The sequence below is a fragment of the Trichomonas vaginalis genome, chromosome III (genome assembly GCF_026262505.1).
Source record: "Trichomonas vaginalis G3 chromosome III, whole genome shotgun sequence".
Taxonomy (NCBI): domain Eukaryota; phylum Parabasalia; order Trichomonadida; family Trichomonadidae; genus Trichomonas; species Trichomonas vaginalis.
In genome coordinates, this window is record NC_067205.1 from 6319445 (window position 1) to 6340437 (window position 20993).

General features: G+C 31.3%; 7 protein-coding genes and 1 pseudogene across 8 annotated transcripts, besides 6 other annotated features; 6 read left to right on the plus strand and 2 right to left on the minus strand.

The window, feature by feature from the left end:
* The first annotated feature begins 790 nt into the window (after positions 1–790).
* Positions 791–9971: a mobile genetic element.
* Positions 3292–4119, plus strand: TVAGG3_0652090 (DNA/RNA polymerase superfamily; the record flags this gene model as incomplete). The annotated part of the gene is made up of 1 exon (XM_051241676.1): positions 3292–4119. A coding segment is annotated over one exon (828 nt), but the record flags the coding sequence as incomplete, so codon positions are not given.
* On the plus strand, positions 6019–6999 carry TVAGG3_0652100 (integrase core domain containing protein family; the record flags this gene model as incomplete). Its single annotated transcript, XM_051241677.1, has 1 exon — positions 6019–6999. One exon carries the CDS (start codon positions 6019–6021, stop codon positions 6997–6999), a length of 981 nt encoding a protein of 326 aa, XP_051088264.1.
* TVAGG3_0652110 (uncharacterized protein) lies at positions 7021–7341 on the plus strand (the record flags this gene model as incomplete). The annotated part of the gene is made up of 1 exon (XM_051241678.1): positions 7021–7341. The coding sequence occupies one exon, from the start codon at positions 7021–7023 to the stop codon at positions 7339–7341; it is 321 nt and encodes a 106-aa protein (XP_051088265.1).
* Positions 8256–9081, plus strand: TVAGG3_0652120 (Prim-pol domain family; the record flags this gene model as incomplete). Its single annotated transcript, XM_051241679.1, has 1 exon — positions 8256–9081. A coding segment is annotated over one exon (826 nt), but the record flags the coding sequence as incomplete, so codon positions are not given.
* A 1379-nt stretch (positions 9972–11350) lies between the features above and the next one.
* On the plus strand, positions 11351–11566 carry TVAGG3_0652130 (uncharacterized protein; the record flags this gene model as incomplete). The annotated part of the gene is made up of 1 exon (XM_001294382.1): positions 11351–11566. The coding sequence occupies one exon, from the start codon at positions 11351–11353 to the stop codon at positions 11564–11566; it is 216 nt and encodes a 71-aa protein (XP_001294383.1).
* A 1055-nt stretch (positions 11567–12621) lies between these two features.
* Positions 12622–13923: a mobile genetic element.
* Positions 12702–13827, minus strand: TVAGG3_0652150 (annotated as a pseudogene). The gene has a single exon. A coding segment is annotated over exon 1 (1126 nt).
* A 2213-nt stretch (positions 13924–16136) lies between the features above and the next one.
* Positions 16137–16316: a mobile genetic element.
* Positions 16317–17545: 1229 nt separating this feature from the next.
* Positions 17546–17738: a mobile genetic element.
* A 1480-nt stretch (positions 17739–19218) lies between these two features.
* Positions 19219–19284: a mobile genetic element.
* Positions 19285–19306: 22 nt separating this feature from the next.
* TVAGG3_0652210 (integrase core domain-containing protein) lies at positions 19307–19978 on the minus strand (the record flags this gene model as incomplete). The annotated part of the gene is made up of 1 exon (XM_051241680.1): positions 19307–19978. A coding segment is annotated over one exon (672 nt), but the record flags the coding sequence as incomplete, so codon positions are not given.
* Positions 19307–20326: a mobile genetic element.
* Positions 20327–20507: 181 nt separating this feature from the next.
* On the plus strand, positions 20508–20894 carry TVAGG3_0652220 (membrane-spanning 4-domains subfamily A MS4A -related family; the record flags this gene model as incomplete). Its single annotated transcript, XM_001291848.1, has 1 exon — positions 20508–20894. The coding sequence occupies one exon, from the start codon at positions 20508–20510 to the stop codon at positions 20892–20894; it is 387 nt and encodes a 128-aa protein (XP_001291849.1).
* Positions 20895–20993: the final 99 nt, after the last annotated feature.

Genomic DNA, 20993 nt, shown 5'->3' on the forward strand with positions numbered 1-20993 from the left:
TTTAGATCTCAAAATTGAAGAGATAAATCACCTCTTATGCATTTTATGTATTTCTTTGTAGTTAACAGAATATTTATATAAAGTGAAGTCATCATCTGTTCCCTGAAAAATTTTAGAACCAATTTCATTATTTCATTGCATTTTCGAATTAATAAACTGTATACATAATAATTTATTAAACGATTTATAAAAAATAATCCACCGAAAATTATTATTGGCCAGCCAATCTTTCAGAATTTAATTTTTACAAGATAATTTTAAAGTTTACGAAATTCAAGATATTTTGGCATGATTAGTTCTGATTTATATAATAAATTCCAAATTTCTGATCTCAAATCTATTGGCGAAATGGAAATTCTCTGTGAATCTTTTGTATCTGACCGTAGTTTATTTTAACATCTGCTCATCGCTTAAAACAGAACTTAATTTGATTCTCGATTTAAAATGATAATTTTTTTCAAATTAGTAGTAGAATATGATGGGTTGTGTGACTTTTTTTGTTACATCTATATATAGACGATGCATTAAAATATATTTATTTAAAAAATTAACATTAATTTTAAAATAATTTATTTTTTTATCTTTTATAAAAGAAGCTATATATAGATGATGTCAGATATTCCGCGATTAATTAAACATTGTTTAAATCCTGAATGGAATCAATGGAGTCATAATCAAAGACCTCATAAACGAGAAGAAGAAATTGAAAATTCATGTCTTACATTTTTGAATAATTTATTTTTTTAATTCGTAAGAAATGAGTGTCACAACTAACAATGTTAAAAATTTAGGATTCACAAATGAGGAAATAAAGGATATATTAGAGGAGGCGGGTTATGAAGTTGATAGATATTATTTAAGAAATTGTAAAAAATTCGCGGAGTTTTTAAATGAATTTGATTATGATGGAAAAATGAATAAAGATGATGTTATAAATTTCTTATATCCCACATCTAAAAAAGAAAAACCTAAAGAACCTGATGTTTTCCCTGAATATTATGAAGAACGAATTAAAGATGATGAATACGATGAAATTGAAAGACTGAAAAAAATAAGAGATGAAATAGATGAAAAAATTAAGGAATTAAGAGAAGTTGAAAAATATAATGAAAATGAAGTAGAGGGTTTAATGAATATCCCAGCTTCAGAATCAGAAGTTCAGAAATCTCATGAGGAAAGATATAAAAATTATGTCTTAGAATCAACACAAAATTTATTAGATGGTGAAATAGACGAAACACTTTCAGAAGAAGGTACTAAATTTATTCGTAAACATAAGTTACAATTTATTGATAATGAAGAATACCCTTGTATATTACTTTCACCACCTTTAGATTCCGAAAAATTCAAAAAAGCTCTTAAAAACGTGACGTATGCAACTAATACGATTAAGAAAGAAGATCATGATATTTACACAAATTATTATTTAAATAAATGCACAGGTGTTGATAAAGTTTTTGATTTATTAGATAAAATATCAAAAGAAACCATTGGAACCTATAAAATTTTGTGTGATTGTGGTTTCATTATTGAAGATACTAATAATGTTTCATATAAAAGAACAGCACCGAAGGAAGACGAAGTTGAAAGGTCTATACCATTCGTTATTAAGAATATAAAAGATATGAAAACGTATAAGCATTATATTTATTCATTTATTTCAGAAAAAATGGAAGCAACCCATAAAACATCTTCTCATCATTTTATAGCTATTCATACATTCCTTTTCAAAGTTGTGAAATTAAATAAGACAGGAATTAGATTTAATGTATCAGGGTACGCATTCTTGAGTAAATTAAAATGTATTCGTCACGTCGCGGATGATAAAAATTTATGTGTTCTTAATTCATTTTATGGGCTTTAAAAAATAAACTTTATTTTTATTTATTTTTTAATTTTTTATTCTTACATAAATGAACAAAAACGGAACAGCTAAAATGAATGATAATCAAATTAGAGCAGAAGGTAGAAGGTTATTTAAACGCTTCTATAACATTCCTGATGGTGTTAATCCTAAAACTCGTAGAAGCTATTTAAATGAAGCAATAGATGCATATGAAGGGTTTGACATTTCATCAGAAAGTGAGAGATTAGCGAGAATGTTAAATGTTAATATTGATTTCTATTATTGTGATCCTCAACCAGAAGACGTGGACATAAATAAGGTAGACTTTCCATTAGTGGAATCAATAATGATAGATCCAGAATTTGAACAGTAAATATTTATTAACACAGAGTCCATGTGGAAAACTTCAGGCTGACAGAATAACAGACGTTGAAGCACTCACTGGCTATAAAGTTTGTCCATATTGTAAAGAAGAAGTTTATTCTATCCGTGATGATCCAGAAAGGAAAACCAAAGAAGATTTTTAAAGCATTGTGAGAAATGTAAAGAAAATAATGGAAGATTAATTCAAGACGTTCAATTGCAAAAGACAGCAACCATATGCACCACATATTACGAAACAGAAGATATATCAGTGGTTATTAGCTCACAATTTGCAGGAATATTATCAACCGACAAGATATTATATTACTTTTGACTTCGAAACATTAGAGACTAAAGAAGAATTACAACTTTCTGAGTGTGCAACTTTGAACGCTTACTTAAAACCATTCATGGTATCATCAACGGTTAAATTAAATGATAAAACATATACGAGGAATTTTTGCTTAACTTCAAGTGATTCTTTTATTTCTGATTGGATTGAGTTTTTATTTTCAACCTGTTCATTAGTTGCTAAATCAAATATTGAACAATATGAAGAATTATTGAAGTCTCATACATTAAATGAAAAACAGAAGGAAGCATTTAAAGAACTTCTAGATGAGGAATTCAATAAAGTGAATATCATAGGTTTTAATTCGGGAAAGTTTGATTTAAATTTAATTCTTCATGATTTAAACACTGCAAAATGGAAAATAAAATCAATGCTGGGTTCATCTTCTCAATTTAAGCAAATCATTGTAAAGAAAACAAACGTTTCATATGAATTGAGATTTATTGACATCAGAAATTATATAGCGGGTGGGACATTAGACCAATTCACTCAAGATTTCGGAAACAATAAAACACGTGTTAAATCCTTTTTCCCTTATCAATTCATCACATGGGAGAATTACGAAGAAGAATTATATAAAGAGGAACCATTCACGAAAGATTCATTTTATTCAGCATTAACCCAAGAAACTATATCAGATAGTGATTATCAAATATATCTCAATGATGCTAAAAATTTTAAGAATAGATTAGAATATTTTATTCATTATTGCAATAAAGATGTTGAAATTATGATTGACCCAATTGATAAAATTATTGAAGAAACATTTGTTTATAAAATTGATATGCTTCATAATCTTTCTTTATCATCGAATGCTTCAATGATTCGTTACGCTTTAGCATATAAAGACTTTAATCCTAATGAAAAATATCCTGAGGAAGAGATAGAATCAAGTTTTGAATTAACGAAAAAGTATTGGAAATATAAAATTGAATCATATAAGAAACAAGATGAAAAAGCAGAAAGGGATACTAAAAATAATGTTTCAATGGATGATTTTCAATACTATCACGATTTAATCCTTTCATCTAAATGCAAAATGTGTGGTAAAGCGTTTACATATGCAAATAAACCAACATTGGATAGAATCGATAATGAAAAACCACATACCAAAGAAAATTGTCAGTTAATGTGTTGTTATTGCAATGTCGTAAAATCAAATAAAAATGAAGATGTTCAACGTTTAAGAATCAATTTAAGAAATTATGCATTAAAAAATAATTTACCAATGACTTTAGATTCAGTTGAAGCTTATCACATTCTCCGTAATGGAATTACTGGTGGTCTATCAAATGTTCAACATAGAGTAAATCTTAAAGGAATCACGCACATTAATAAACTTTCATATAGTCCAGAAACTAAAACTGTATCAAATGAGGACACCACCAACATTATGACTCATTTCGTTGGTGTTGATTTTAATTCATTATATCCTTCATCATTTTCATCTAATCCTCATGATTTCATTCAATATACTGACCATAAAATGTATATGCCGGGAAGATTGAATGGTGTTATCATTTGTGATACAGCAACAAAGAAAGCAAAAGCACTGGGAATAATTAAGAAGAAAAATACTTTATTCGTGGCTGAAGTAAAGGGTCACATTGATGAAAAATACATTAATGATTACATAAACTTTTTACCGATAATAAGAAACTTAGATATTATCACAGATGAAAAAACAATTGGTAGTTTTATGTATAATTACATGAAATCAAACAATCTACCAGTTGACCAGAAACAGAGGAAATTAACTCAGTTAGCATCAACACACAACCAATATCAACCATTTTCTTCTTATTATCTATGGTATCTAATAGACAGATTTCATTTTATCATCGATGATATTCAATCAATTTTAACATTTACGAAAAACACTTGTTTTAATGAATTTGCGAACAAATTTATGAACGAAAGACAAAAGGCTGAATTAGAAGGAAATAAAGGAAAAAGTTTATTTTGCAAAATTTCACTTAATGGATCATATGGTTACGATGCAATGAATACACAAAATTACGCAAAGACTAAAATAATGAATGCACAGAAGGCACGCGTTGCATGTATGTCAAATAAGTTTAAAAACATAAGAGAAATAGGTGAGGATACATATCAAGTGATGCTTAAAGATAGATTTTATAGATGTGATACATGTTTACAAGAGGCATTCTTCACTTTAGATAATGCTAAATACTGGTATTTAGTTTTCATTTATGATTTTATGTATAAATGCTTGAATGTTAATCGTTTTCATTTCATTGAAGGTGATACTGATTCATCTTATTGGGCAATCGCTGGCGACCCAAATCTTCCTAACACTCAAGCATTTCAAGCAATTGTTACCGATAAACAATTTTATGATAAAAACATTTTCAAATTCGCACCATTTGATTTCTTCTGTTTTGATGAGAAATTTAAACCTAAATTAAAGAATAAAGCTGAAGAAAAAGCACATGAGAAAAAATTATTGGGTTTAGCAATTGAGAAACAAGGTGATAACATGGTTGCTTTATGTCCTAAGTGTTATACATCATTCAACGGTTCAATTGATGGAAGTTTTAAAAAGATTGCACAAAAAATGAAAGGTGTTAGTTTACGACAAAATAAACAATTAACACCTAAAAATTATTTGGATATAATAAATGATAAAGTGATATTTGATGGTCAAAATATTAATTTACAACTTAAAAACGGGTCAATGACTCGCTTAACAATCGGTAAGACTGCATTAACAGGAGCACACACTAAGGCTGTATGTTGTGAAAATGGATGTTGTATGCCATTTATTTAATACAATTTAAAATTTTATTTTTAATGAAATGCCACAGAAGAGACAAAAGGAACCATAAATAATGGTTTTGATACTATGATTCAAAGAGGTGGGCACCCTTAAAACACTTATTTTATTTTTATATAAATGGATAGCGCAGATTTAAAAAATTTAATTTATGATTTAGTACTTAATCAAAATTTTCTTAGTTATTATGAATTAAAATCATATCTCCAAAAATATAATAATAATATAACGGGTGATGATATGGAATATTATTATCCATATTATAAAAATGAAATTTTGAAATATCATAATAAAATAATTTCTGAAATTAAAGACAAAATTAAAAATAATGAATATACAAAGGGAAAAACTAAATCACAACTTAAACAGTTGAAAGATTTCAAAAATAAAGTATTAACAGAAGAAGATATTGATGAATTATATAATTTATATAATCCTGAGCCGCAAAAACAAAAGGTGCAAAACGCCCAGGTTCTTCAGACCATAAATGAAGCACAAGCTTTAATTTATGATTCATTAGTTAAACCATATTCAGCCCGACTTTTAAATGAAGATCAACTTTTGGAATTCATCCTTCAACATAAACTCGAAGCGGGAAAGTATATCAAACCTTTATATACAGCATATTTAAAACAAATGAATAGAATACATCCAGAATTAATGAAGGGGGGAATGAATTCCAAAACTTCATCATCCAAAATCAAAGCAGATAAAATTAAACCACTTGCAACACCAAAACCTCCAACGACAGTACCGCCTCCTCCTTCAGTTAATCCTTCATCATTCACTTTATTATATCCATTTCAAACATTAAAGAAGCAAAAAGATTTTAAAAAGGATTTCAAGATATTAAATAAACCAATTGACCCGAAAATTCAACCGTTAAAGGAAAAATTTAGTCGCCCTTCATTTGCACCATATCCATATTCATACGAAATCGATCATTTAGAATATTCAAAAGGAAACGTTACTTATTTATTTGCCATTAACATTAACACTAGATATTTATATTGCATTCCAGTGAAAGGGAAAACAGAACAGGAAACAAGAAGAGCTATTCAATACTTACTAGATCATGAAAGAGTAGATAATATCAGGGGTGATGGTGATAAAGGATTTCAGGCAACTATGACTCATTATTTCCCACAAATTAATTTTTTCTTTTCATCCTCTCCATATACGTTTCATAATAAAATAGTTGATGCGGTAATGAGAACTCTTAGAGATGCGTTAGGGGTTAACGGTCAGATATACTGGGATGGAAATCATGACTCCATCATACAACAGTTAGTATATTATTATAATAATACATGGCATAGAACTATAAACATGAAACCAGTGGAAATGAAAAATGATATTTCAAAAGAATGGGAATATATTAGAAAGCAAATGGAAAGGTTGAATGATGTTAAACGTGAACAAATTAATTCGGGGCTCATGAATTTTAAACAAGGGGATAAAGTTTTGATTCATCTCGATTATGGAAAAACTAATAAATCAATGACAAAAAGAAGACGAAGATTTGACACAATAGCTGAATTTGTTAGATATATTAACGGCAATGTATTAGTTGAAGTTGACAATAAATTAATAGAAATTCCGATTTATTTTATTACTCCATTATATTTAAATAATATTTAATTTTTTTTTATTTCGTAAGAAATGAGTGACAACAAAGCAGCCAAGAGTCCTGATTTAATTAAGATTCAGAGTCCAGACGATGAATATAAAAAGAAACTAAACAGAATTAAATCAAAAATATGCTATTACAAAAAGAAGTCGCAATGCGGTGGGGTTGATGCCCATAAAACTAAAGTAATTGAAAACGATAAAGAGAAGAAGGAAATAATCGAAAAATTAGAAACTTACCGTTCAATCCTTAAACTGAGTGAGGCAAAAATAAAAGAATTTAATAGAATAAATAAATTGATTGGAAGAGATGAATTTAATAAAGATGAATTTTTAAACTCAATCCAAATTTAATTTTTATTCCTCTTCGACAACGTCTCGAATAACTGAAGGTGCTACCATGTTACCATGTGCTACCAGGTTAATGAACTTCTCTGAAAAAATGAGACAACATGACATTTAGACAACAACACAGGAGGAAGGCAGTTATGAATTATTTTTGAAGAACTGAAGGTGCTACCATGTTACCATGTGCTACCAGGTTAATGAACTTCTCTGAAAAAATGAGACAACATGACATTTAGACAACAACACAGGAGGAAGGCAGTTATGAATTATTTTTGAAGAACTGAAGGTGCTACCATGTTACCATGTGCTACCAGGTTAATGAACTTCTCTGAAAAAATGAGACAACATGACATTTAGACAACAACACAGGAGGAAGGCAGTTATGAATTATTTTTGAAGAACTGAAGGTGCTACCATGTTACCATGTGCTACCAGGTTAATGAACTTCTCTGAAAAAATGAGACAACATGACATTTAGACAACAACACAGGAGGAAGGCAGTTATGAATTATTTTTGAAGAACTGAAGGTGCTACCATGTTACCATGTGCTACCAGGTTAATGAACTTCTCTGAAAAAATGAGACAACATGACATTTAGACAACAACACAGGAGGAAGGCAGTTATGAATTATTTTTGAAGAACTGAAGGTGCTACCATGTTACCATGTGCTACCAGGTTAATGAACTTCTCTGAAAAAATGAGACAACATGACATTTAGACAACAACACAGGAGGAAGGCAGTTATGAATTATTTTTGAAGAACTGAAGGTGCTACCATGTTACCATGTGCTACCAGGTTAATGAACTTCTCTGAAAAAATGAGACAACATGACATTTAGACAACAGTCCTGGAAATTTGATGCAGTCCAAAAATAAAGTTAGTTTTAAAATTATTTTTATTTTTTTATTCCTATATAAATGACAGCAACAAACAACAACAATAACTTTATCATTTCTGATGAACAAGTTATTGATTCATTAGCTGAGGAATTAGTTGTGGCAGAAACTAAAACCCTCAACGAAAGAATTGGTGAAAACAAGATTGATTTACATAACTACCTCAAACACGATGGAGGAAGAGGAAGGAAAACTGGTATGGCTTTATTAGTAAATAAAATTTCAAATTTAACGATTATAGATGTTGATATCAATAAATCATACAATGATGAACTTAAAGAAACAGTTAGAAAAGATATTTTATCAAAACTTTCGGATAAAGATGTTATCGTTAAAACCGCTTCAGGAGGTCTTCACATTTATTGCAACACTAATTTCTTCTATGCAGTTTCGAACAGAATGATTAAATGTTATTCTTGCAATGATTATGATATTGACATAATGACTTCTATTGATGATTCAAAGCGTTCTTTAGTAGTTATGGCTGATTCAAGAGTTCGCAAGAATGCATCAGAACCAATCAATACATACTCATTCATTCGCGGAAGTTATGATTCAACATTAACCAGAACAGTGAATGATATATTAAATGATTTGAATATTAAGGTAAGAGTTGAACAAAAGAACGAAGAAATAAAGAGTATAATGAATGAAAACAAAGATGTAAACATTGACGATAAACTTGCCCAGAGCATAGTTGATGGCATCTGTGATTTTGAAGTACATAATGACGGTGGGAACATGAATTTGGAAAAAGAAATAACATTATTCACACTGTTTCAAGCAATTAATTCGTTACCTAATCATTTAATTAATGAAGCATACGATAACGTTTATAACTTCTGCAGTTTAACAGAAAATGCAAAAAGTAATTTTGAAAAAGCACGTGGTAGATATGCACATTTAATGACTTCTCCATTTGTTTTAGTGAAGATTCTAAAACTATACCAAAAGGAATATTATGATGAATATGTTTTACCTTTATTACGTAAGCCAAAAATAACATTTGATATAAAACTTGATGACTCGTTTTTGATAACAGATATTAGACGCAAGGCTGAAAATCATCAGTATAAAAACAGTTCTGAAGTAATTGAGGATTTATCACGTGTAATCCGTTTTGTAGATTATGGAAACAAATACTTCATTCAAAAGGACTATAATATCCACGACAAAATGAATCAAATATCATTCGTTCTTCAATCAAACATGAAAGAGTCACTTAAAATGATTAAATTATTTAAAGAAGAAGGTAAAACAATAACAGCATGGGACGTACTATTAAATCAATTGTCTTCATTAACCGTTAAGGGTGTTTGCTTTAAATCTGATTCTCCAGATGTTTTCTCAACGTTTCAAGGTTATAAATACAACATTCTCGAAAAGCTTGATTACTCAAAAATTGAGATGTTTATGAATTTCATTAAAGAAGCCATTTGTGATAATAACGATGAAGTGTATAAATACCTTCTCGGCTGGATTGCATCAATGATTCAACATCCAGGAATCAAGAATGAAACAGCAATTATTTTGAAAGGACTTCAGGGAACAGGTAAAAACAGATTTACAGACATTATTTCTGAACTCCTCGCCGGTTATTCATGTAAAAACATTACTGAAATAAGTGAGCTAACGGGTAATTTCAATTCAGTAGTTGAGAATAAAATGTTTCTTGTACTTAATGAACTCAAGAATGTTGGTGAAGATAGACTCGCAAACTTCAACGCTTTGAAATCATTCAGTGGTCTAGTTAATGAGTCCTCGTATTCTTCTGTGCATTCATTCACTCCATCTAAATCAGAAGCTTGAAGCATACGTGTAAAGAATATGTCACCCACTGTGGTCATCGCTTGATCGGGGAAGTTTCTGGAATCTATAGTGACCTGAAGACCTCGAAGCATTGGATTTTCTAAAACCGTTCTTTGCATTGCATTCTTCGGAAATGTTAACACAACATCTGTAACATTATGAAGAGCGTATGAGAAATCTGAGCTGATACCTTCAGGAGTGATGCAACCTCCATTTAGTGAACGAACGTCAATATGTTGAGCTGGAATCATGAATGGATCTTCCTTACTAAATAAACGTGGTATTGCTTTAACTGATTCTTCAATTAAACCGTATCCTGGTGTAATGCATTTATCCTCTAAAACTTCCATCTTTGTGCATGAAATAATAACGTCATCAACTGTTGCGTCAGCAGATGTAGCGGCTAAGCTTGTAATTAATTTGGCAGGAAGTCCGATTTGTTGGAATTTGCGATCATATTTATAAACATGATTCATAATCTTTTCATAATTTTCATCAGTTATCTTTTCATAAACGTAATTTTGTAAATCAGCAACTCTTAACGGGTCAACCTGACAAAATACTAAAGTATCCCTGAAAACATAATATTTAAGAATGATATCACCAAATGATTTAGGATAATCATCGAACGCCTGAAATGCTAACAAATCATTTACCGGAATAATCATATCAAAAGTGACATCAACTTCTTCATTGCTTTCTTGAAAACTTCTGAAGGGTCAATATATTTACCACATACTGAGTTATCATATTTTTGAACATTATTATATAACGAATGAACAAACTTTTTAACTTTCCTTTCTGATTTTGGTTTATATGTTGCAAATGCGAAAGATTCACGGGCGCAATCCATCTGAAGATAACCAGCATCACCTCTTTCGGTTTCTACTTCTAATTGTTTAAAGCTTTGATTTGATGATTTGTAACCAACGAATAAACGCATGCATTTAAAAGCGGCATCACATGTGAAAGCTTTATTTGAAACTAGAGTTGCTTTAACTTTGCGTTTAATATATGTGTCACCTAATTGGTTCACATCATGAGCCGGATTTGTAATTCTTAAATGAGTTTGTTTATCATCAAAATATGGAGCATCAGAGTCATAGCATGAACTTTCAAGTTCTCTATAATATCTTCTACCGTCATTCTTTGCGAATATTTCATTTATCTTTTCGAATGAATGAAACACATTTCCATTAATCGGTTTAGTGTTTGGCACCAAATAGTTAGTCGTCATTTATTTAATAAATAAAAAATCAAAATTAAAAGATGAAAATGAATTTTTAATTTTAATGAAATAATCAACTATGGCTGCAGGATTCTTTAAAAAATTATGGGATAAAGTAAAAAGAGGAGCGCATAAAGTTTGGGAAACAATGAAGAAAGGAGCAAATTGGATATTTAAGAATAAAGAAGCAATTAGTGACGTTGCTGAATCAATAACGCCAAAAGCTGCCCCAATAAGAGAAATTTTAAATAAAGGAGAAAAAGTTTATCAAAGACTTCAACCGATACTAAGATAAAAATAATATTTATTTTTCCACTATCTACCTCCTATTTTATTAAGTATTCCTTCAGCTATTCCACCAATTGCGTTACCTGCTTGTGCTCCCATCGCCGGATTACCTGCTTTAGTACCTAATACTCCACCTATGATAGTTCCCGCCGTTTTCGCTACTGGTGCCAAAAAGTTTGCTACAGGTTTAATAATATTTTTATGAACCCAACCCGCAGCTTTCTTAATTCCATCCCATAATTTTTTAAAGAATCCTGCCGCCATTTCTGATTTAATATTAATTAAAAAATATATTTCATCACTTATATTCTAATTTTTATTTAATGATAAATGAAACCAATTTTAAAAATAAATGAAACAGAGGAGGAAGAAATAAATGAAAGTGAAAATGTTCAACAAAAAATAAACATTGTTAAACCAATTACTGAAATAAAAATTTTTTCATCTGTTGAAGAATTTAATGACTATTATGCTAACAATAAAAAATTATTTGAAGAATTGACAACGTGTAAATTGAATAAAATGTTTAAAGTTGATGGATTCAAAATTTCAAAAATAAAAGGAGTGGTTAGTTTGAAATCTATTCCTCAATCAAGAATCACCTCATTAATGAAAATTGATGATTTAACAAAAAGAATAGAAGAGATTGAAGAAAGAATGAATCAAATAATTGATTTCATAAATTCAAATAATCATTAGTTTCTTAAAGTTCAATGTTGAACTCATCAAATTCATCTTCATCATTACCATTACTCTTTCAACTCTATCTTTTGATAGTCTTGCGTTTAATTTTTCGTAAGACATGAATTTTTAAAAATTTTTTTATTTTTTTATTTTTTTATTTCATTATGGTAGTGAATCTTTCATTCATGAAAATATTTATTTTCAATTTCTTCTTCTCGTTTATGAGGTCTTTGATTATGACTCCATTGATTCCATTCAGGATTTAAACAATGTTTAATTAATCGCGGAATATCTGACATCATCTATATATAGCTTCTTTTATAAAAGATAAAAAAATAAATTATTTTAAAATTAATGTTAATTTTTTAAATAAATATATAGGGTGTCCAAAGGTGTGTTTAGCACAAACCTGAATACTGCGAATAGAAATAAACAAGTTACATATATATAAAGTTTATTTAAATATAATCACCATTGGATTCAATCACGCGTTCGCAGCGATCGATCCAGGCTTGAAAGACACGCTTTAAATCATCATGAGAAAATTGCTCAAATTGCTCTCTTACAAAATTTTCAAGATCATCTGGACTCGCGAATTCGCGTCCTTCAGCTCTCTTTTTTAGCGTGCCGAATAAATAAAAGTCAGAGGGTGCAATACCAGGTGAATAAATTGGGTTTGGAACAACTTTGACATTGTTTTCCACCAAGTAATTCATTACCTTATGACTTTTGTGAACTCTTGAATTATCAAAATGAATTGCAAACTTTTGTTTTTGTTGTTTGGATTTCTCAAACTCATCAGAATTGATAATTTGAGTAAGAACATTGTCAATTAGATACTGAGCATTCATCGTATTAGGTTTTTGAAGAATATCAATTGCGATGATGCCATTCACGCCCCAAAAAACCGACAACATCATCATTGGTGTGTCAATTTTTTTCTTCGGGAATGTTTGCGGATTTTCATCCTTCGGATCCACATGATTTTGGCTTCTGTTGCATATTGAAACCAAGACTCGTCCCCTGTTACTAAAAAGCGAAACTTCTTGGATTGATACGCACCCAATATAGAGAGGAGCTCTTTCGAAGATTGGACTCTAGATTTTTTTTGAACTGAATTAAGGTTGTGCGGAACCCAACGTGTATACGCTAGTTTGTAGTTCAAATAATTGTGCAGATAATAACTGACTGTTGTACGTGGTATCTTTGTCATCTCCTCTATCCTTCTGAGTGATGCTCTTGGGTCTTCATCTAGCGCTTGAAGAATTGCTTTGATTTTTCTTTGATCCGGCGATTTTTTGTCAATTTTTATGATGGGCGCCTTTTTGTTCATGAAGTGATACATCCTAACATGATACGTTACAGTGGAATAGCTAGGAGCATCCATACCGAAGCATTTTACCAATGTCTCGTAGATTTTTTTACAGTCTTTGCATTTTTTTGCAAGAGCGAGGATGTTTTCTTTATGATTCATTAAAAAAATGAAAAAAAACCGCCAAAATTTCCCACGAAACCGCCTCTTGTCTCAAAATTCATTTTATATCCCGGCATGGCGCCAAAATACAACTTACTCATCATATACATATATTCATATTTTTTATTATATATTTATAATCAGCATATATCTCCTTTAATAGTCTCATATAGAGCGCTGTGCTAAACGCACCGTTGGACACCCTATATTTTAATGCATCGTCTATATATAGATGTAACAAAAAAAGTCACACAACCCATCATATTCTACTACTCAAATTTTTATCAGGAATTCTAATATTTTGACTATAGATCCGTATTTTTCCCAAGTGAGCGGGGTATCTCCAATTCCAGCCCTATCGTCCTCCCAGTGTTAGTTTTCAATATAAAATTCAAATTTTTTTGAAAATAAAAATTTCGAGAAATTTTTCTGATTTTTTTCTTTGATTTCAATAATTCAAAATAAATTTGGGAGTAAAAAGACACTATTTAATGAAATTCATATGAGTGAATGTGGATAAATACTCTCAAAACATACAATTTATCTATTTTTTCTTTATATTATCAACTACCCAGATTTTCCTTACTTTTACCACCCCTCTAAAGCTGGGGACACCGCCTATCGTTGGGAGTAGCTATTAAATAGAACCACCAAGGGTATTTTTCGAACTGCCGGTGTAGTGGAAACATCTGACATAATTATTCATTATGCCAAGGTTTGATTCACATTTAGCCAATTTTTTTCTTTTTTGGATCATGAATTTTTTTTTTGGGTCACTATAAGATTTGTTTCATGTTCTAAATCTGCTGCATATGTAATCTATTTTTATTTACCTATTTTTTAAAAATCTATTGGATTGCCAAATTTGAATATATTTAAAATCATAAAAATCCAAAAAAACTATAAATATATGTTTTATGCATAGTGCCGATACTCAAATATCAGATTACTTAGATCCATGAATAATATCCGAATTTTTTTTCTTAAAATTAAACTTCAAAACTTCCTGCAATTTTATTCTTCATCAATTGTAAATTTTTAAAACCATTTTTTAAAATAATTTTGCGTAAATTTTATTCTCATGTTGTTTTAATCGAAAATTGATACATTTTCAAAAAAATAATATTGACTTATGAAATTCATTTTTAAGGTGAAATAGTATTGTTTTTATTAAAGTATATGAATAATATATAAAAAATTAATGAATAATATAAGCAGATTTTTAGTTTACAAAACAAATATGAGCAATGCAATTTCAAACTTTTGCTGGCAATTTCGATATTGCTCAAGTTTGTAGTATTTGTGATACCTATAACATCGGCTTAATCAAAATTCGATTTTTCTTATGAGTTATTGAGAAAATTTGATTGCAATGAGAAGGATTTCGACGTTTTTGATAAACTAAGAGCTGAGCTTTAGGGGTTCAGTTCATTTATGGCTGTAGTTTGATGCGTAGATCTCTTTTTTATTGTAAATTCTTTCAGCATGGAGATCGAGAATGAATCTTTTGAGAACTTTATGAGTTTTTACACCCGTAAAGAGGTCCTTCGAGGAAAGATAGTCCAGACTACATGAAGATGTGGGTTAACCAAAAAAATCCGATGGTTTCCCCATATTCATGTAGATCTTCGAAAAAATGAGCACCAAAAAAGCCAAAAAAATAGGCTTTTTATTGGATTTGTACACTAGATCAATAATCTATTTAGGATCTGACACTCTTTTTAGCCAGAGATATGAGGTCCTTTCTAGGAAAACGATCTATTCATCCATAAAAAAATGAATTATCGTTTTCCCCAGAAATTACATGGGGAGTGGTAAAAGTAAGGAAAATCTGGGTAATTAGTGATAATTTTTTTTGAATCAGATTTTTTTTCATTAAAAACATAATATATAACACAACAATGATGCACACATACGTATCTACACATCAAAATATAAAGATTGTTTTGGTCTGGGCATCCCAACCCAAAATTCTTAAAAAATTGAATAAAATTGAATACTTGGGGCTGGGATACCCATCCCAAAACCGAATTGAATTTTTTGAATTAAAGAATATATTTATGTATTTATAATATACATGTGATGTCTATAAAAAATACTAAATTCTAAAAAAAATTCAATTTATTCAAAACGTATACTAAGTGATCACTTCATTAGTAGGATCAGCAATCCTACTAAATGGTGAGAACGCCACTAACTAAAAAGGGAGTCCTTGGAGCTCTTGATCTCTTGTCAGTAGAGTTCATAATGAGGCATGGCATCTACTGATTAGAGATCAGAGCAATCCTACCTTACCTTCAGGAGCTACAAAGCTCCTAATCGTTACGAGAGGGAGCCTTGGAGCTCCTGAAGCTCATCAGCAGAGGCTATTTACCATTTGGGCCTCTTCTGATGAAAGATGCGAAACACGTCTACGAACCAGGAGCTTCAAAGCTTCTAATCCTTACTAAAGGGAGCTTTGGAGCTCCTGAGTCTCCATCAACAGAGTCCCAGATGGTAAATGTCCTTTGCTGATGAAAGATGCGAAACACATCTCCGAACCAGGAGCTCCAAAGCTCCTAATCCTTACGAAAGGGAGCTTTGGAGCTCCTGAAACTCCTTTTACTATAAAATAGGACAGTTTTCTTCTGAGGTTCTCATCAAATCTAAGACTTCAGAAGAAAGCTGTCCTATCAATGTATACTTACACTCTCATGGACTACAAGTGTACAATTTTAAGGCAGTGATTATCCGAGGCCTCTCATCAAATGAGGGACCTCGGATAATCTCTACCTTAAGTAGTCAAATAACTTTTCTCACTATTTAGGAACAAAAGAACAAGAGTTGGAGTACTTTAAGGCAAGATTCTTCCGAAATCTCTCATCGAATGAGAGACTTTGGAAGGACCTTGCCAAATCCTTGAACGCCAATATCCTTGGAACTGAGCTAGAACCAGGGAGAAGTAGCATACTATAGAGCATGATGGTAATCTCGGAAATGCTTATATCGCCCCAAGCACAATATTTAAGAAGTCTAACTCATATATACAAGAAGTCAGGCTGAATAGATATTGTGCATATGGTTTGCAGAACTCTCATGATATTTAAAATTCATGTTATCCCAAAAAGGTGACACTTTGGGTGTATCGTCCATCCCAGGGATGCAAAAATCACATCACCTTGGATCTATAATTTTGACAAAATATTTACAATTTCGGAAAATTTAAACACCCAAATATAATTATTATTTATAAAGATCATTATTCCTTATGGCATTCCAAACGGGAACCGCGGTTGGTTACCATGGATTTCCGTCACCGGTCACATTTTAAAGATTTTTTAAGCCTTATAAAAATATGCTTTGTAAATCATTTTTTGTAAATCGGCAAAAATTTGGTAATTTTCTTCAACTAATAAATCTGCGAATAGCATTTATAATACAAGAACAATCTTTTAAAATGCGTTTGATTCATTTTTGTATAATTTCATATAATTTCACGTTAGACAACAAGAGTCATGAAGTCTCATACTAAGGGATATCCAACATATATTTTAATAATCTAATGTTTGTGACAAATATTCAACATAAAATTAAGTTTTCGTTTCGTTACAAGGCATTCATACTTTGGAGATATCATATTTAATGTACAGAAAAGTTAATATTAAACAATACATGCTAAAGAATTAATAAATAAGATAATAAAATAAATTTATACGTAATTACTTTCATTTAATATGCTTTATGCTGTATAATATTGATTAAGAGGCATTAAAAGGTTCCATAGTCTGCTTTTATAGGCAAGATTTTTGATAAAAATTTTAAATTTTGAAAAATGATGAGAAAAGGAAAAAAAGGTAAATGAGAGCAAGAGGAGGGAAAAAAAGAAAAAGAAAAGAAAGGGAAGGGAAAAATAAAAGAAAGAAGGACATATAAAAATTTAGATGCGCATTCTTAATGCCGAGGCGGCTTGCCGCCGAGGCGCGATTTTTTTAGGCCTCTACGGTAATCCGGCAATGTTTTTTTAAATCTTGTACAGCCCTAGGAGGATGTAATAATTTGGTACTAATTTAATTGCATTAAAATACTAAAATTATGAAATTGTAAATTTAATCGAAAGATATGAGTTTAAATAAAGAAACGAGAGATATTTTAATTGATTTAATTATTTTATATCACTGATTGTCAGTAATGTCCTTTGATCTTTGATTCAATGAATACGTTAGTATGAATAATCAATATTCATTGAACAAAAATGAACAAATACAGTGTAATATGCAGATTTTAGTATGCAAATGTTATATCGTGTGATAAATTCTCCGTAATAAAGAAGATATTTACAATTATTTTTATATGAGCTTTAAATCTGTTGAAATAGTTCCAATATCGCATGAAATTGGCAGATTTGAAGTAATTTGATTAGTTTTGAGATGGAAAATTTCTAAAAAATTTCTGAAATCAAGAAAATATTTCCTAAATGTTAGTCACCGTTACGGTTTTTTCTTTGGGGGCTCGCAAGCTCGCCCCCAAAGAAAAAACCGTAACGGTGAGCTCACATTTCGGCATAGTTTAAGTCTAGGTTTTGCATTTTAAAATGTTTGTTACCTTATCTTCTTTCAAAAAGTGGCAAAATTTGTTTGAAATTTGAAAAAGATATTTTTATTTGCATAAATGACATTCAACTAAGCTGTAGCATGATTCTTTTGCATGCTCTAGTTTTTTCTCAGTTCAATCTCCTTCCATACTCTTGCTTGTACCAGTAAGATCGCACCAAAATTCTCAAAAATTAAGATCTCCAAATTTTATGTCCAACTCCAATTATCAAACGCCCTCATTAACGCCACTCATAGCCATCTTTCATGCATGAGAAATTGTTATTAGAAGATTTTTTACGGCTAATTATCTGATTCAATTCAGATCAATACTCAAAGCCCATTATTTATTTATAAATCCTTGTTTGTCGCCTATGCGAATAAAAATTCTTTTTATATTTTAAACAATTTTTTTTCACTTTGGAAGGAGAAAGGTGACTAACATTTTAAAAATGCAAAAACCGACTAAACTATTTCGAAATTTTGTTAAAAATACTTTCAAAATGCTGAATTTAGAAAAAAATTTGGAATTTCTTGATCCTAGAATTTTGATTAATTTTGTTAAATAGCTTAAATCATCAGTGATTTATGAAGTTTTGGATAAATTCTTAATCAATATTCATTCATTCAATGAATTTGAGCAATAACACTGAAAAAGTAAGGTTTACACATGAATTAAATGGAAAATAACCAGCATATCCTATAGAATTTCTATTTTTTTATCATTGATTTGAAATGCACTATATTAGAAATCAATATCTCTAGAAAATGTGCCATAATATTTTATTTTATCTTGAATATTGTTTATTAACATTATACTAGTATCTCTTCTCGATACGAATTAAAAGATTTAACGGACTGGCTATTAAACTATAAGATTGTTCAATCTTACTAGATAAGGCAAGATATATATAAGTTAAGGAAACCTTAATTTGTTATATACGAAAACGATAAAAACAGTTTGACAAAAAAGTGACAACTTTACGTGTCAAAAATAGAAAAGTGACATTTATTCGTAATATTAAAATGAATCATCACAATCTTCTTCATAAGGGTCTTCATAATCTTCTTGATATTCTTCTTCATAATTTACTTCGTATTCTTCTTCTTCATTACTATCTTCTTCTATTTCAACCGGATTCACCTTATTTTCTTCTTCTTCAACTTCCTCGCCTTCTTTTTCCCATTCATCTTCTTCGATTCCTTGGAGCTCTGGCATCTCATTGGCCATAAGTGAACCTGGAAGAAAATCTTGAGAGACTCCATCCACAATCCATTTTGCCGGCATTCCCCTCTTCCAAATTGGAAGTTTCTTCCACATTTCAGATGGGCTATAGTGAATTTGTTTTCCATTCACATAATGAGTTGGTAATGCTAGATGAGGTTTAGCATTATAGTACTCAACCCATTGTTGAATCGTTGCCCATGACAACTCTCTGCTCTCTATGTTAGGCCACAAGCGCTCGATTTTCCCATTTTGGTATGGGCATTGGGGGACAATATATACATTATTGATCCCCCGAACCCTCATAGCCTTTAGGAACTCGCCTTTATTCTCGCCGCCATTATCGGACCAAATTGTATGTGGTGGTCCATAACGGGCTATTGCTCTCTTAATTACTTTCACTGTTTGGCTAGCATGTTTTGACGAAAGATGCTGCCATTCTATGATGAGCCTTGTGCAGTCATCAATCACAGCATAAAGAATCTGACTTCTCTTTTTGCCAAGAAAGTGGATATCAACGTGCCATATTTGGTTAGGAAAGGCAGCTAAGTATCTTGTCTTTCCTTTTGGCCGATAGGGTCCCCTTGGACGTGCCAAGCCTAGCTCTCTAAAAGCTCTTTCTACCATATGTCTTGAGGGGGATGTGGAAGAGGGTTTGTAAGATATTTAATGTTCCTCAGCTCAGATGGAAATGATAATGGAGACTCTTCAATCATAAGTCCGGAAGGAATTGTGGAAGAAATTTGATTCAGGGGCTTAAAACGTTCAATAGCGGAGAACCATGCTTGGATAGGCGTTGGCTGTGGAACAATACCCGTCTTCATGTCCAAAAATGCCTCAAAATGAGATTTGGCATATTCGATATCTTTATTTATTTGGTTATAGGCGGAGATTATTCCAAGATGGCCATGCTGCTCAATTAGGTTTCTAATAGTTACCTTAAGATCTTTTGGTACATTAACTTTGGGTCTCCCGCGCTTAAGGGGAATAGACACAGATGGGTGAGGCTGAGGCTGAGTATTGGCAGAGAGCTGTTGCTGTGGGGGAGTGTTGGCAGAGAGTTGTTGCTGTGCCGAGGTGTTGGCAGAGAGCTGGCGTTGAAGAGGAGTATTGGCAGAAAGTTGTTGCTGTGGAAGAGAGTTGGCAGAGAGCTGGCGTTGTGGGGGAGTGTTGGCAGAGAGTTGTTGCTGTGCCGAAGTGTTGGCAGATAGCTGGCGCTGAAGATGGGTGTTGGCAGAGAGCTGGCGTTGAAGATGAGTGTTGGCCGAGAGCTGGCGTTGTGTCTGGGTGTTGGCAGAGAGCTGGCGTTGTGGGGGAGTGTTGGCAGAGAGTTGTTGCTGTGCCGAGGTGTTGGCAGAGAGCTGGCGTTGAAGATGAGTGTTAGCAGAGAGCTGGCGTTGAAGATGAGTGTTGGCAGAGAGCTGGCGTTGTGGGGGAGTGTTGGCAGAGAGTTGTTGCTGCGCCGAGGTGTTGGCAGAGAGCT